The 16,933-nt window shown below is 41.9% G+C and overlaps 1 protein-coding gene across 1 annotated transcript; it reads left to right on the top strand.

The window, feature by feature from the left end:
• Positions 1-13,167: 13,167 nt before the first annotated feature.
• LOC139578891 (secreted frizzled-related protein 2-like) lies at positions 13,168-16,245 on the top strand. Its single transcript, XM_071407017.1, has 3 exons — positions 13,168-13,766; positions 14,471-14,551; positions 14,709-16,245. Exons 1-3 carry the CDS (start codon positions 13,271-13,273, stop codon positions 15,011-15,013), a joined length of 882 nt encoding a protein of 293 aa, XP_071263118.1. The 5' UTR covers positions 13,168-13,270; the 3' UTR covers positions 15,014-16,245.
• The last annotated feature ends 688 nt before the right edge of the window (positions 16,246-16,933 follow it).

The following is a 16,933-nucleotide window of genomic DNA, read 5'->3' as shown; positions in this document are numbered from 1 at the left end:
AAGCAAACAGTACTTAATTGTTGTTTAGAGAAGCCTAGCTACCGTCCTACCTCTTTAAAAACAAGACCAAAATGTCAAACAATTAGCTCGTAGGGACTTTGGAGGTTGTCTCATCAAGGTTTTGGAAATGCCTTCAGCGTTTACAGGAGGCCATCATTTAGTTAATGTGCAGCGGCGTGTCTCCCAAATAGGTTAAGGCTAATGCCTGGTCTCTTTCTGCTGCTCCCAGCAGGACTCTGCAGGTATAATGTGCAGTGCCTTGGGCTTGTTCCATCCAAGCACAATTCCAAGTTGGCACACCCTCCACTTGGCACGGTGGATGAAGGTAAAATAAAATGTTTTGTACTGTAAGTCAATGCAAAGAAGCTGTGCGATGTATTAAGAAAGGGTGGGAATTTGGGCTATTCACTTAAAGGTCTATGCTATCTTTATACTAGAAAGCAAATGGAATTCATTTTTGTGGTTTATCTGCAGACAATGTTCTCCACTTACTTTGAGAGGTACAAAAATGTCTTCATGTAGTCAAATGGAGTTGAAATCAATGATATATTACAACTCTATATCAAACGTTGTTATTGTACTGTGGACCAGGAGGAAGGTAATCTCCTTTGGAACCATATCAATGTTTCAAATGTCAATGTATCCCATGCCGGGTGAGACAAAGACCTTCTTTATCCTTTAATGTAGTGCCTTGCTTTGGTCCATAGGTGCTAAATAATGAATAATGATTCATTCCCCAAGTTTGCATTAAAAGTAAGTCTTGCAGACATGAAGACACGGGGTTTTTAAATCCATTTCTATTTGTTCCTAATGAAATACTCAGGCATTTGGATAAAGGTACATTTTGCCTGGCTCTATTTAAAAGTGTAAACTTGGATGGTAAAGTGTATTATAAAACTGCTATTTTCGCCATTGGAATTTAAAAAACACAGTAAAAATGGCAGGGGAAACCACTTTTAGCCATGGTTAAAAAGCCTAAGCAATGGAAAGCTCTCTTCAATATAAAGCAAAACTCCCTTTTCAATATAGACCGTATTCTGACAATAGGAACGCCCAACCTTTACAGCAAAACAGTACATGCGATCCCATGAAAATGCATCTTTCCAAAAATGTTTAGCTAATTCATTCTTGTGGTCACAATGGTCCAGTTCTATGAGGGAAAAGGACAGGATGTTCCTCAAATGAGATGATCCAACTCGCCAAGGGAATTATCGCATTGGTTTCTACATGCTCTAGGACTTATTTGAAGTGGTTGCACACAGTCATCCTTCAAGCATTGTCAAAACAATTGGACATCTTGGTGAAAAACGTCAACGTACCAGAGCATGGGGGTACTGGTGAGGAACGCACACTGACTGCATAGTGCGGTTCAGTTAGCAAATGGGCAACAACAAGTGGATATTACCCTCATAATTAAATTCCCCTTAACAAGGTTGCATAAGAGTTAAAGGACATTTTGACATATGGACATTCTGGTGCAACTTTTTGTCATGTTAGACTACAACGCCCAATTGTCCCATTTGAAACATGGATTCTAAATGGAAATCGACCCTTTCCCTTGATCTCTTGTGACTATTTGAGCACGTAGCGATAGTATTCGTGAATATACACACACAAACACAGGTTCATGTCAACACCCCACACACACACACACAATAACATAGGTTCACGTCAATACCCTCATGTACTGTATGTAAATAAATCCATGTTAGATGAAATATTCAGACATTATGAATAATTTGATTTGCTGCAATCACATTTTCGCTTGTTTCTCATAGATTCTTATCGAGTGGTTTGCGTTCCTACTATTTCCATGTTTCCAAGAAATCTGTGTTATACTGTGTGCTCTGTTTACATACCTCATACCTCAACACAATCTGCTTCATAGAACTGCTTACAACTAGAGTAATCTTATCACTGATTAATGCAACAAAATCTGGAAAATCCAAAACCATTTCAAACAGACAGAAATGGAAACAAGACCTTATCGCAAAATACATCTGCAAAAAAAAAAAATACAAATAATTACCTAGCGAAAATAAATGTTAGCTTGTAGGCCTACTGTAGTGTTCCTTTTGGATAATCATATTTTGATAGTGACTTCAGAGACGGACTACAGGTCACTTTTCACGTTTCACATTTACGGGCTGGCGGGGGTTGTTTGATGTGATGGAGGAGAGGTTCCGCGATGGTTGCTCTCACGTCTGTTTCTGCTCAAGTGAAACCTAATGGGTCTCAGCTGATCCCTGTAAACGAATTCCGGCCTTGTCGCAGAGGCTGCGACTTTCCGAGTGGGAATGCCGGAGCTTTATTTACACAAGTCTGCATCTGGTATTCCGGGGTCACTCCAGGTCACTTATAACACCCACAGTCATGTTGGCAAAAATTAAGAGGGGGTGATGAGGGTTTGTGGAAACTGTCAAATGACACACAATGTCAAAATCCATGACTGGTGCAAGAACAGTCATTTGTTCATGTCACAGACTACCGGTGCTTGTCTTGTAGCACTTGCTTTTAGATAAATACTTTATGGTCCATATTTATGTTGCCTGGAAAAACATCCTGACTTGTTTTATGAGCTAAGAAGTATTTTGTTTTGGGGGAGTATTTGGGATTTAGTCTCATTCCTCTACAACACTTAATCATCGATAGAGCCTGGATCATTGATATCAATAAAATGTAGCTGAAAAAACAGCAATGGACACTCGAAAACAAGTCTCTAAGTAAACAGAGCGATATCGCGTCTCTAACAGCTTCAGAACAAAAAGGTACACTGTCCATCTCGGAACGTACCTGAGGTCTTGACGTTTGATAAATGTGGCGCTCCTTGCCGACCTGTGCATGATTTCAAACTTTTTTGAGTCAGTTAATTAGATACCAAATGTAATCTCTTTATGAACCTCTTAAGCTACCTTTCTTTTTGTTCCAGCATTTTACAGATGGAGCTAAACTCAGACCCTTTCCCTTATCGCTTATGGAGCTCTTATACAGACTCATTGGCTTCGTCAAGCCAACAGGTTGTCCAAAATACAGTACACAGACTACATATCAACTGATAGGCCTCTAATTTACAGCTAGTCTCGTACCCATCTTTCAACAACAAAAAATCAGCACAGGCCAATGCTAACTCACAACTAACTATGTACATCAACTGAAAGTGCCACTAATTTAAAAAGTTAATAGTTGGTTTCCAAGGGCATAAACATGAGCGAAATGTCAGGAAATGACTCCACCTTTGAGACAATTTTTACAGTTGGCCATAATGGACATCCGGCAGCCGCGCCATTTTGTTTAATTGGTTAACGTCTCATCTGTGTTTTTCCAAGCCTTGCTAATAACGATTTAGAGCGGTAGGTAGGTCAGTAGCCCCCTCTCTTTCTCCACAAGGACTGACTTAAGTAAACGCCTATTGGGATGGAATGCGTCTCAGTCAGGGAGGGGGTCTGGGGGGGGAGGGGGTAGCAAGAACGGGATGGTGGTGCCCTTCTCCGTATGCGATGGAGATCAGGTCTGGGTCATCCAGAGACAGTGCAGTAACCCCAGGGCTGCTCGTTGCTTTGGTGTGCGTCGTAAAAAGTCCCTCTAAGCCCCTCACAGTGTGAGTCTTCCAGCTCCAGTGTCGGTCAGAGGTCAAAGAGCAGGGCCATTCCGAAGCATCCGCTTGTCGTGGGTCGCGGACATCCTGTGAGTAAACCTGCTCGGCTCAATGTTTTACGCGCTGCACTTTATGTTCTGACGCTTTTCTGACATTTTCAAATGGCAAGCTGTTGACTTTTTTTATTTTAAAAATGTACCCCTCCCTTTCGGTCGAACATTAAAGCGTGCCAAGGTCGTTCCCAGAAATATAATCATCACATGACCGTAAGGCTAGTCAGCAAAAGCATGTGGTTTGAATTTCAAAACCACAAAATGTGTTTGTTAAATTTACCAACGCAGAACATTTATGACCATTTCAATGGTAGTCATAATGGTTGACTTTTATCCGTGTGTCCCAACGTGCCTCGCTGGCGAGTTACTCATCTGCCAAAAATGTGTAGCGCCCAACACCTACGTTTATTTGATCCCAACACAAAAACACTTTTCCAGTTCGTCTGAAAGGGGAAGACCTCATGTGTACTAACACAGTCCTTCATGTAGACATTGTCCCTGTTCAGTTGAAGTAGCTGAACCCTTTATGGTTCTAGGTAAAACCCTTTCACTCACAAAGAACCATTTTTTTCTACATATAAAATGGAACCCTTTTCATCCGGGAGGGGTTCTCCAAAACAGTCTCCATGGAAAAAAATGCTTTAAGAGGGTTCTTTGTGGGCAAAATGGTTTTACCTAGAATCATAACGGGTTGTTCTACAGGGACAAAACTGAAGAAGCCTTTTTTTGTACCAAGCTGCTGACTTTGACTCACACAGTATACAAAAACATTAACATAATGTTTGAACATTAAAACATTTCCATGACATAGACTGACCAGGTAAAAGCCATGATCCCTTATTAATGTCACTTGCTAAATTCACTTCAAATCAGTGTGGAGGGGAGGAGACAGCTTAAATAAGGATTTTTAAGCCTTGACAATTCAGACATGGATTGTGTGTGTGCCATTCAGAGGGTGAATGGACAAGACACAAAATGCAAGTGCCTTTGAACAGGGTTTGGTAGTAGGTGCCAGGCGCACCAGTTTGTGTCAAGAACTGCAACCCTGCTGGGTTTTTCACGCTCAACAGTTTCCTGTGTATCAAGAATGGTCCACCACCCAAAGGACATCCAGCCAACTTGACACAACTGTGGGAAACATTGGCGTCAACATGGGCCAGCATCCCTGTGGAACTCAATATTAGGAAGGTGTTCCTAATGTTTGGTTTACTCAGTAAAAAAAGAAACGCCCTTTTTCACGACCCTGATAACTTCAGATCTTCATTGTAAAGGGTTTAAACTTGTTTCCCATGCTTGTTCAATGAACCATAAACAATTAATGAACATGCACCCGTGGAATTGTGGTTGACACTAACAGCTTACAGACGGTAGGCAATTAAGGTTACAGTTATGAAAACTTAGGACACTAAAAAGGCCTTTCTACTGACTCTGAAAAACACCAAAAGAAAGATGCCCAGTGTCCCTGCTCATCAGCATGAACGTGCCTTAGGCATTTTGCAAGGAGGCATGAGGACTGCAGATGTGGCCAGGGCAATAAATTGCAATGTCCGCACTGTGAGACGCCTAAGACAGCGCTACAGGGAGACAGGAAGGACAGCTGATCGTCCTCGCAGTGACAGACCACGTGTAACACCACCTGCACAGGATTGGTACATCCGAACATCACACCTGCGGGACAGGTACAGGGTGGCAACAACAACTGTCTGAGTTACACCAGGAACGCACAATCCCTCCATCAGTGCTCAGACTGTCCGCAGTAGGGTGAGAGAGGCTGGACTGAGGGCTTGTAGGCAGGTCTTCACCGGCAACAACGTCACCTATGGGCACAAACCCACCGTTGCTGGACCAGACAGGACTGGCAAAAAGTGATCTTCACTGACGAGTCACGGTTTTGTCTCACCAGGGGTGATGGTCGGATTCACGTTTATCGTCGAAGGAATGAACGTTACACCGAGGCCTGTACTCTGGAGCGCGATTGATTTGGAGGTGGAGGGTCCGTCATGGTCTGGGGCGGTGTGTCACAGCATCATCGGACTGAGCTTGTTGTCATTACAGGCAATCTCAACACTGTGCGTTACAGGGAAGACATCCTCCTCCCTCATCTGGTACCCTTCCTGCAGGCTCATCCTGACATGACCCTCCAGCATGACAATGCCACCAGTCATACTGCTCATTCTGTGCGTGATTTTCTGCAAGACAGGAATTTCAGTGTTCTTCCATGGCCAGCGAAGAGCCCGGATCTCAATCCCATTGAGCACGTCTGGGACCTGTTGGATCAGAGGGTGAGGGCTAGGGCCATTCCCCCCAGAAATGTCCGGAAACTTGCAGGTGCCTTGGTGGAAGAGTGGGGTAACATCTCACAGCAAGAACTGGCAAACCTGGTGCAGTCCATGAGGAGGAGATGCACTGCAGATACTGACTGTTACTTTGATTTTCACCCCCCCTTTGTTCAGGGACACATTATTCAATTTCTGTTAGTCACATGTCTGTGGAACTTGTTCAGTTGATGTCTCAGTTGTTGAATCTTGTTATGTTCATACAAATACTTACACATGTTAAGTTTGCTGAAAATAAACTCAGTTGACAGTGAGAGGACATTTCTTTTTTTGCTGAGTTTATGTAGATATTGTTGAAATAGAATTTGAGCATTGTACAGATGTGTAGATCTAGTTGAAGTAGAAGCTGGACAGGGCCATAGCTCTTGGCTAGTGTTCATCTGATCATTATCCCCCCCTTAGCCTGAGAGTTGACTGTGTCACAGCTGCCTGAACCGCCATACTGAAACAATTTTACCTCTATAATGGGGGCATTTCATAAATTACACTCAGGAAGCATTATCTATATGACTCTCTGGAACTTTAATGAGATGAATACATTTTAGATGTCAAAGTATGCGGAGGGATTACTGCTAACGAGCTCATTAGTACGTGTGGTCCATGTGGACTTCAGTACATATCCTGGACTATACGTTGATTCTCTGTTGGGGGTCCCGTGGTGGGCTCTACGTGATAAGTAAAGAGTAGAAGTTCTAGTGGAACAGCCTTGTTGATCTCACGAAGCATCGGTCTAACTGTCACTCAGACCATGAATCATGTCCATACAGTACACTGTGGATCTATAATAGATCATACACTGCAGATCTAAGATACATCTATGATAGATTGGCACTTGCCGACCACTATGGCTGTGTTCACACAGGCAGCCCAATTCTGATCTTTCTTACACTAATTGGTCTTCTGGCCAATCAGATCAGATCTTTTTCATAGCTGATCTGATTGGTCAGACGTGAGAAACTTAGAAAAAGCTTAAAGGATTGTTTTATTTTTTAAATGTTTTTTATTTACTTTTAAGTGTATGATACAGTATGTACCCATTGATTTTTTTTTTTTTTTTTTAAAGAAAATAACTTGGAAATGCCTCATATGAGCTAAGTTCAACAGTCTTACTCCATCAGAACCCATAATTTAAGATTGTTTTAATACATTGTTTGTAAACAATGTACTTGTAAACAAACACTCTATAACCTTAAAACATAGATGAAACTATCATTTTGAATTCATGGATGGTCATTCTTTTCATTCAAAGCTCTGCGAGCGGTTTCATTTCTCGAGCCACATCCTTCAGCTCTTTACCAAAACAGTGGTGTGGTGGCAACTTACTTGTTTGAACTGCAGATTGCCGCTTTAATGACAAGCATTTGTAACTGCTGAATTTTAAACGTCAATCAGCTTTAACAACACCCCTTAGTTGTGATGTATTCACAATATTGTTTAACCACTGTTTAACCAGTATCTTTGAACATTAAGTCTTTGTCAAAACTTACACCCTTCATAAAAGCCCTTCTCGAAAGCCATCAACAATTCTTCTGGTACCGTGATTAGAACAGAATGGCGTATCATAATGATGAAAGAAATTGGCTTACATTTTTTCACTGACACTAATCCCAGCTACTATAATTAGAAATATGTCACTAACAACAAAATTACAGTAAACATAGTCCTGACTAGTGAACTCCTTCCCAAATAGCAAACGTTTAAAAAAAAAAATTGGCGTAAACTGCAGACGGGAAAAAAAGAGCTTTCCGATCAAGGAATAGCGACTTTGATGTGAAAACATGAAAGAGAAATCTTGTTTTACATTCGAGCGGGCCCGATGGTCCAAGCCCCCTTCACACCGCAAGGGACTTTATTGACGCTCGATGAATTGATTCCTCAAAGGCTTCCAGTGGGGTTTGGGTTTCTCTTGAACCCGAGGAAACATTCCCTCACTAATGGCTTGTGACAGTAGTCCGGCCTGCGATTCTCAATAAAAAATGTAAAAAGAGAGGGTGGGAGGGATGGAGGGGAGGAAAAGAGAGGAAGGACGGGTCTCCAGCCTACAGATGAGCGAGTCGCTCCAACAAAGCTGCGTCTCATTTTGACACAGTGTCGTAATGAGAACCTGCTGGTACTTGTTCTGGGGAGATGTGGCCCCTTTAAGCGCAGATCTAGGAGCAGCTTCCCGATTCCTGACTATAACCTCTAACCATAAAGTAGTCAAACTCCAGACTGACCTGAGATCTATGCTTTGTTAGGGAGCATCTCCCTTGGCTATGGAGGACAAATATGGGCCAACACAGATTGTGCTGATTTGTATGACACCGTTATGCTCTGTTTGGTGTTCTTGGTTGCAGGGTACACCGCTTTACATCACCCTTGTGGTTTTGTGGAACATTGCAATGTTGGTGACACACTGTATTTGGCACAGGGGAGCCCGACAGTTGTGGTTGGAGGTGTGGGGATCACACTAAGAATCTTTTAAAAGGCTCTCTTGAAAATGACCTCTCTTTTACTTGAGGCTTTATACATTTGAGTAAAATGTAAGAGCAGATGCTCTTATCCAGAGCAATTTACAGGAGCAATTAGGGTTAAGTGCCTTGCTCAAAAGGACATCCACAGTTTTTTCACCTAGTCGGCTCAGGGATTCAAACCAGTGACATTTCGATTACTGGCCCAACACTCTTAACTGCTAGGCTAAATTATTAAAACCCAACCACAATGTGCTTTTCCTTTCGCCTAGGTCATTTCACTCTGACATGGGCTTTGTCTCTGGTGCTTTTGAAGAGGTTCAGGATGATGTACAGGCAGTGTGTGGTGTTCTGTGCACAGTGGCGTGTATTCATAGGTGCCAAGGGAAGCCAAGCTTCCCCCAAAAATTTACCTAGAAAAAAAGAAAACACATATACAATAATGTATCTTTCGTGTCTCTGTGTTTCATAATTTTCCTTCAATTCCCAAGAATTCTCTCGCCGGAGAAAGCATCCGAGCGAGCGAAACAGCGCCCCTCTGTCTCTGTATGTCTAGCCTCTATCTGATGCTGTCTGGTCAAAAAGAGTATGACATTGTTGCTGTCCGTAGAATTGAATGCAAGGGAAGCCAGCGAGCATTTGGTCTCCCTTGATAATATATATATATTTTTTTAAATGATAGTTTAGCTCAACGTTGATTGGCTGAGCGAGCTCAACTGTGAATGGTCCTAGCGGACCGAAAAAAAAAGTTTCAAGGGAAGACAGTTTGGATTTGACTTCACATCAATGACATCAAAAGCAAATTGTCAAAAAACATGAATCGTTGCATCTCGTGGTTTCGTTGTCCTCCGGGAGCTAGCTATCTAGATAAAATTGTCCCTTTCCTAAATTAGCGATGGATGGAGATAACGATTTGGTTTTAATTAATTCTCCGTACTGGCCAGTGATTATATAACTGCGATATAACTGTGCCCCTAATGTTAACTAGCAGGCTCATTGTTATCCATGAAGGACATAGACTTGCGAGCAAGCATTTTAGCCAGGTAGCCTAGGAGGACAACAAATACTAGGAGTGTAACGTTACTGTACGACCAAGTCACAGAACGTTTCAGTAACATGAAGGAGAGGATGGCATTGGCGTTTCTCTACAAGTAGGGTGAGTCAACATGTTTTTTCTACTTGTGCACACACACACACACACAAATCAGTACCAAGGAAAGCCACATATTTAGCTTGGACTAAATAGTTTTTTGTATCTTTTAGTTGTCACTGTATAAGACTTAAGCATAGGTGATTTTATCATTTTAATCTTGAAGTTAAAATGGTGCTGGTGTTTTCTTAGCGACTTGCGGTAACGCTCCGTGGTTCGAAGTCAATAGTAGTTAGAAAATGACAAACATTTAACTTGCTTGACCATTCTGTAGGTCATGTAACTGTTTGTTACATGCAATAGGCTTTGTGGACTTCACTGGACAGATGCTGCTCTCTGGTTTTGTGATGAAACAAAGGTGTGGTTGAATTTATTCTGCCACTGTATCTTCTTATTGTCTCGGCCTTAGGCCTACAGTATATATCACGGTGGCAAGGCATATGACCTAATAGGTTATAGAGAAAACAATGCAATTATCACAACACATACAGGTTGTAATATGGCTTTCTTTCGGGCTTCCCCAGTGATTTTACCCACTCCCCGTGGGCCTGTGAAGCCTCAACGCATTCTATGCCCCTTAGCTTTCCCATTGAATGGGTCCACAACCATTCTCTGGGTCCGTATTCACAAAGCTTCTTAGAGTAGGAGTACACTGATCTAGAATCAGTTTTCCCTTTCAGATCATAATGGATAAGATTATATGGACAGGGGGGGACCTAATCCTAGGTCAGCACCCCTACTCTGAGATGCTTTGTAAATACAGGCCCTGGTGTAGCGAGAAGTAAAGACTCCCCAGTATAAGCCGTGCTCCCGTTTGTAGCCTTTAGATCACCTCGGTAGCCCAACAGAGGGGATTGTCACTTGAACTATCAAACCTTGGGTTTAAACAGTGTTTAAATAGCTGGGCTCGCTGCGTGGCTTAGCCTCAGGACCCTGAGGTTCAAGGGAAGCCCAGTAGTGGGTTAATAGGGCTTTAGTGAGTAAATACGACCTCACAGGTGTCTCCGCAGAAGCTTTTTGTGGAATTTGCACGCTACGAAGAGGAGCGAGTTTGAAGGGAGAAGCGTTGCCCCATAAAAGCATAACACTGGGGGCACCACTGGACTCCGTTGATCCTCAGACCACTGGGGTGTAGCTAAGTTACTCTAGGGGACGTGCGCAGTTGACACTCAGCGAGGAGCGGTCTAAATGTTATTGGAGGATGGTTAAAATGGATGTGCCTATAGTCAGTTTCACATTGTCCCAACACACAATTGCCTTGCTTTGACAGCAAATTCATATGTTTATGCATTCTAAATGTGCTCTAGGTGATCTGCCTTCCTGAAATGTGGGCGTAATAGGTACAATTATTTGTTACAAATCCATACAAGCCTCTATAAAGATAAAGAGATTAAATGTGTGACTCAGTAGAAGGTATGCCATCTGCTCATGATTCATGAAATTTCATGAAGATTCATGAAAGTTAAAGTATTTTATCATGGCTTGAGAACAATAAAACACCTAATTTAAGGGAATGGGAAAATGCTCAGCTATTAATTTGGACTGAAAGACAGTTTACTCATGCCAAACACTCCTAGTCGTTTATATTATATTATATAAGTTCTGTCTTGTTTTACCACAGAATAAAAATCCCAAACGTTAGGCATTTTCCCAACGTAACCATCCTCTTTATCCCTTCCTGCTGAAAAATTGGCACACCTAAAGCTATAAACTTTAATGATGGGTTTAATTCAGACACTGTAAACTACTCTCTTGTTTTCAATTGACTTCCATTCTCCTCCCTCTTTTGCCATTTACTTATATCAACTTCTAGGGCGAACGAAGCGACTGCTGTACAGACCTGGTTTTACCTTCAAATACTATATGCATTTGCTTGAGCCGACTGGAGTGCCACTGTGCCAGGTGGGTGGGATTTGAACCCAGATCTGCTGCTGAGTGGTGCTGGAAGGGGGTCTCGAAGTGAAGTCGAGATTGCGAGACCACAGCAAAATACATATTGCACTTCCTGTCCCAGAAGAAATCTTTAGCGAGGAATCATGTTCATTGCTTTTTCCATCCAAAGGTGGTGAGGGAGGGGGTCAATTCTTGGCTTGTTTGTCATGGATGGCACACGGCTAAAAAGCTTTATGGGCCTCATAAAACAGCTTTAGGACGTTTGATAGATTACTCATAGAATTCTTCCCTCTGATTCTTTTTTCAATGTAGTATAATGTTTTCTATGGTAAAAACCCATATAGTACTTGCACATAGGTTGTGTACACTTAGGCCTATTATAGCCTAGCATTATTGTCATGGTAGGTAACATGTCAACTACAAGGCAATAACATCTTTGTGGGACATAGAAGGGAAGTTACAAATCCAATTTGTGCAATATGTTACAATTTCTTGTGCTTAAGGTCCCTGAGTGCATCTTTAACATATCATACAAATTGCAAAATCCATAAGGTATCACACGAAATGGATGACGTAGTACACAATTGATGACATGATACACAAAAAAATGGGGACCCGTTTTTGACCGTGAGCATCATTTTCAAAACTACTGGCTGAAATTCTACAAAATTTGAGAGGCCATCTTTAACAAGCAAGAACACATTTTTGTTGCTTTTATAAAATGTAAAATTCACTAGAACAATGCAATGCACATGCTTCCTTATGTTCTTATTGTGTGTGGCTGAAAATCAACCTTCTCAGAGTACTAGCTTTCTAGTAAGGAAATGGAGGCTGACCATGTCAACTCCAGCGCTCCCTTTTTACCCATTGATCTAGTTATACTTGTCGGAGCAAAGACTCCTGCGAGCATGAACAACATCAACCTTGAAGATAAAGCTCTCACCATCCTTTTCTTTCTCTTTTTCCCCCAAGGAGAAAGTAGGGCAGGATGTCAAGGCTGAGAAGAACCATTGGGCTGTCTGCAGAGCCTACTCCAGCTCAGGGGGTGTTGAGTGGGATGGGAGCCAGGCTAGAGCTGCAGCCAAGGGGGGAGATAAAGTTTCACCCCTGGGTCCAATGCGCCAAGCTCTGGTTCTCACACTGGACTATATTTCACCATGTGGTGTATAAACCTGAGGAATGGGCCAGAAGGTTTAAACCCTGGTAATGATGATAAATTAACACATGGATGAATTGAGTTGTGGCACTTTCAACATAGCTCTTCTAACTCCATACTTACTCCCTAAAGACAAGCTGTAGCTTATGGGTTTTAATTAGTTCATGTATTACTATTGTTTCTGGCAGCTGACTCAAAAAGCATAGGAGACTGGAAAGCCTAAATTAAGTGATATAGCTCTACCTAGTAAAGAAAAGTGCAAGACATCGTTTTGTAGCATGTGTGAGGTATTTCTGCTGGCTTCAATTGCAAATAGGTGTGCTTGGTAGTGAAATAACTTACCATGTAGAGTATATTTTGCTAATTTAAGAAATGAAGAACATTGTACATTAGAAAATATCTCAGTGCACTGCCAGTCGAATGTTTACCTGACACCGAGGAGTGAAACTGGGCCAATGGATGAGATTACTTCGCGCCCTTGACTCCTCCCAAACATGCCCACAAGAAAACCCCATGTTAAACTACTACATATTCAGAACATTGTCAGTGGTCCTCTACTGATGCTGAAGAACACCTGAATGAAGGCATTGCAGCTTGACGTTTCGATTAAAAAAAAAATACTATTTAGCTAACAACTATGAATTGCTACATTCTGTCCTTAATATGGGCGATAACATTACCTGCGTGCATGGCCATCCACGGATTATACAATTTCGGTCAACCCGAGTTATTCTACAAAAAGAATAACTGCAAACCCATCCCGGCCAATCTTCTCCTGTGCCATGACATTGAATACACCGAGATGCGCCTCCCGAATCTTCTCGGGCACGAGACCATGAACGAGGTTTTGCAGCAAGCCTCTTCGTGGATTCCACTGGTCCAGAAGCAGTGTCACCCCGACACGAGGAAGTTTCTTTGCTCTCTCTTTGCACCGGTGTGTCTGGACGATTTGGACGAGACTATCCAGCCGTGCAGGTCGTTGTGCGAGAGCGTCAAAGACGGTTGCGCGCCGGTGATGTCCGCGTTCGGGTTCCCGTGGCCAGATATGCTTGACTGCGAGCGCTTCCCGCCCGACAATGACCTGTGTATCCCTCCAGCGGGCATCGATCATTTCATGCCAGTCACCAAAGAAGGTAAGGTATTGGCATAATCCGACTAGACACTTAAGTTTTTCACAGAATAAACCTCAAAATCGATGATCATTTATTGTAAAACCTGTTTAACTGAAAAGAAAATACAGGGCTTTATTATGGCAACATAACAAAAAGTACAAGGTTTATCTGATATTTACAAAGTACTATATAAAGCAATATTTTACACACACACTACAGCTGCATTTTGTTGGCATTCACCCCCAAAAATATACTGATAAAATAAATAAAGTCAAGGCAAAATATGTCTTAGCCTACAATAAATAACATGAAACTACTTTAAACGGGAAACAGCCAATGATACATTTGATGTAGGCGCCTAATGAGATCTAATGCAGTAATGTAATGGAGTCATTTAATACAACGTAATACCCCAATAGCCATGTTCCTGGAGCTCCATTCCCTCCTGGATTTTCACAAGAGTGAACGTCAGGTTAATAGTGGGGAGTCTTGTGGAATCTCCTCCTTTGGGCAGGACCTGAGTTTACTGGGTTGTTCCCTTAATAAGGGGATGTGTAAACTCCACCGGTTACTCCTGACATCACTCTCAACCGTGGAATGTGAGAAAGAATGCAATGAATAGCTTTACTATTTAAACTGTAATATGCTGCGTTATGTTACAGTCGATAACACCTGTTTGAATTTACAGAGGGAGTATAATAAATCTGCTCTCGTTTCTCCTGTAGTGCCCAGAGTGTGTGACGCCTGCAAGGAAAAGGAGGAAAACGACAATGAAATAGTTGACAACCTGTGCAAAAATGACTTCGGTAAGTTCTATTCCTGAATTCTAAGTAAATCCACTCTTGTCTTGCTTTATAGATATACAAAAGTTGGCTACCTACAGTAGGCTTATTAGCACTCGGTTTCAAGTCCAACAAATCCAAACATGCACCTCTTCCTTTCACCCCTGGCTGCTTTGCGTAGCCCTGAAGATCAAGGTAAAGGAGATCTCCTACATGAACGGCGACACCAAGATCGTGCCCGAGACCAAGAGCAAGACCATCTACAAGCTGAGCGGCGTGACTGAGCGCGACCTGCGCAAGACGGTGCTCTGGCTCAAAGATGGCCTGCAGTGCGTGTGCGACGAGATGAACGACATCAACGCCTCCTACCTGGTCATGGGCCAGAAGATGGATGGCCACCTGGTGATCACCTCGCTCAAGCGCTGGCAGCGGGGCCAGCGCGAGTTCAAGAGGATCTCGCGCAGCATCCGCAAGCTGCAGTGCTGAGCGACGCAAGACTCAAGATCAGATGAGTCTTATCTAAACTCTAGGAGCCGGATCTGGTCTGATCCGGATGCAACTAGTTCTGTCAGAATTGTTAAACGTCCTGTTTTTAGTACCATGTGTTTAGCACTGCCATAGGCTACTTTTCAACAATTGCATGGTTTATTAGGATCTCATTTGAGCCATCAAATAGTTCTTAAGACAAAACAAATCACATACACATTACAGTAAAATCAAAGACAAACAGGTGCGTCTGTTGTAGGCCTACTACACAGTCCCACTTGTAATGTTGTCTGCATTTTTCAGTGTTTCTGAAAAGATTAAATCATTAGTTACCAGTCATTTTTTCATGATTTAAATGCAGTCTGTTAGGCTACACTTATCCAGACTTGATGATGAGGCTGGATACATTTAGTGCATAGGCCTATCATTAGGTGAGAGGAGAGGTGTGGTTTCTGTGTGCATGGTGTGGTATTTTTCAGATGTATTCTTTAAGATGATGATAGCGAGACTAAGGTATGTAATGAAATACAATGTAATGTGCTTTTTTTTACGTATTATTTTTCTCAAGCAACGAGAGATAGCTGGCTATATTCTCTGCCTTTTTAGATACTACTTCCAATGTACCCCTGGCATTGGAAGTTCAACGGGCCAAAGCAAGGCCCATATCATTGCAGTGACGACGATCAATTATTTGACCCTCTGCAGTCAATGGACGGTCAACTTTTTTGTACATGAGCCTCAATACTGCACTGTTCCTATTTCCACCACAATTATTGATTTATGAAATATGTTTCTGTTTCAAGCTTTTTTACGTAAGTTCCTTTGACATGCCATTTCAGTTTCAACTTTTTTAAGACATTTATTCTCACTATGACAGCGTGTCTTAGGTATGTTAACTAAGTATATCAGGATTGTATATTAGTGGTCGATTTGTGTTTTCATTTCTTGGGGTGAATACAAAAACAAAATGCAGCTGTAGTGTGTGTATGTGTGTGTAAAATATTGCTTTATATAGTACTCTGTAAATATTAGATAAACCTTGTATTCTTGTACATAGTTTTTGGGAGACAGCAGAAGTCGAGACAAGTGTGAATTCAGATGGTGATAACTTTTTAAAATTACAACACTAAACATATATTTGTATAATATTAATCTGAGAAGTGTAATTCTTATAAATGATCTGTTACTGCATCTTTTGGTCCCTCTTAATTAAAGGAAACAATTCAAGGAAACTTAAAGTACAAATCAATGGCATGTTTATTAGGTTTGTAACAGATATGAAGTGAAGACCGGACTCCCAGACGCAACCTCTTCAGAACCATTCCAGACCAAGACCCAACTTCTTGACAACCAGAGCTAGATTCAGCTTATTGACACTATGACAAGATCTGTTGAAAAGTGGAAAAACAAGACCCAGACCAACCCTCTTAAAGTATCCATCTTCCTAAACATTAGCATGCCAATACGGCCTCCACATTTAAAACAAGGTGCCAGGGCAAGAGATGGTACTCAGTAGTCTCATTTATACCTGGTGCTACTGTAACATGCGTCCTTTGCCCTGATTCTGTCCACATCCTGATTGTGCCCACATTTGTAGACCGGTGTAGATGATCAAAAAACACATTGTGATCTGATCTTCCTGACCACCTGCAGAGGTAGCAGAGCACGCATTGTGTCTGGATACCTCACAAGTGTAGACAGATCTGGACTATAAAAACATTTAAATCATCATTATCCGCCCTCTAAAGTTAACAGGTGGCACCATTGTCTTAAAATGAATACATTCATATTATTTTGAAACAATATCTGTCAAATAATTTGCATACAGAGAGTGATAAAAAATTCTGGGCACAATGCAGAGAAAGTGGACTGATAAAATACACTTTAATGCCAAAGTATAGATGTGTGACATTGTGACTG

Source organism: Salvelinus alpinus, chromosome 6 (genome assembly GCF_045679555.1).
Source record: "Salvelinus alpinus chromosome 6, SLU_Salpinus.1, whole genome shotgun sequence".
In the NCBI taxonomy this organism is placed as follows: Eukaryota; Metazoa; Chordata; class Actinopteri; order Salmoniformes; family Salmonidae; genus Salvelinus; species Salvelinus alpinus.
This window is presented reverse-complemented; position numbering and strand designations above follow the sequence as displayed.

What these genes read in the sequence shown, in the direction of transcription:
- LOC139578891 (XM_071407017.1), top strand. Translation starts at nt 13,271, where the DNA reads ATGAATTGCTACATTCTGTCCTTAATATGGGCGATAACATTACCTGCG. An exon ending in CATGCCAGTCACCAAAGAAG is followed by an intron (nt 13,767 to 14,470) that starts GTAAGGTATTGG and finishes TTTCTCCTGTAG; the next exon opens with TGCCCAGAGTGTGTGACGCC. An exon ending in CCTGTGCAAAAATGACTTCG is followed by an intron (nt 14,552 to 14,708) that starts GTAAGTTCTATT and finishes TGCTTTGCGTAG; the next exon opens with CCCTGAAGATCAAGGTAAAG.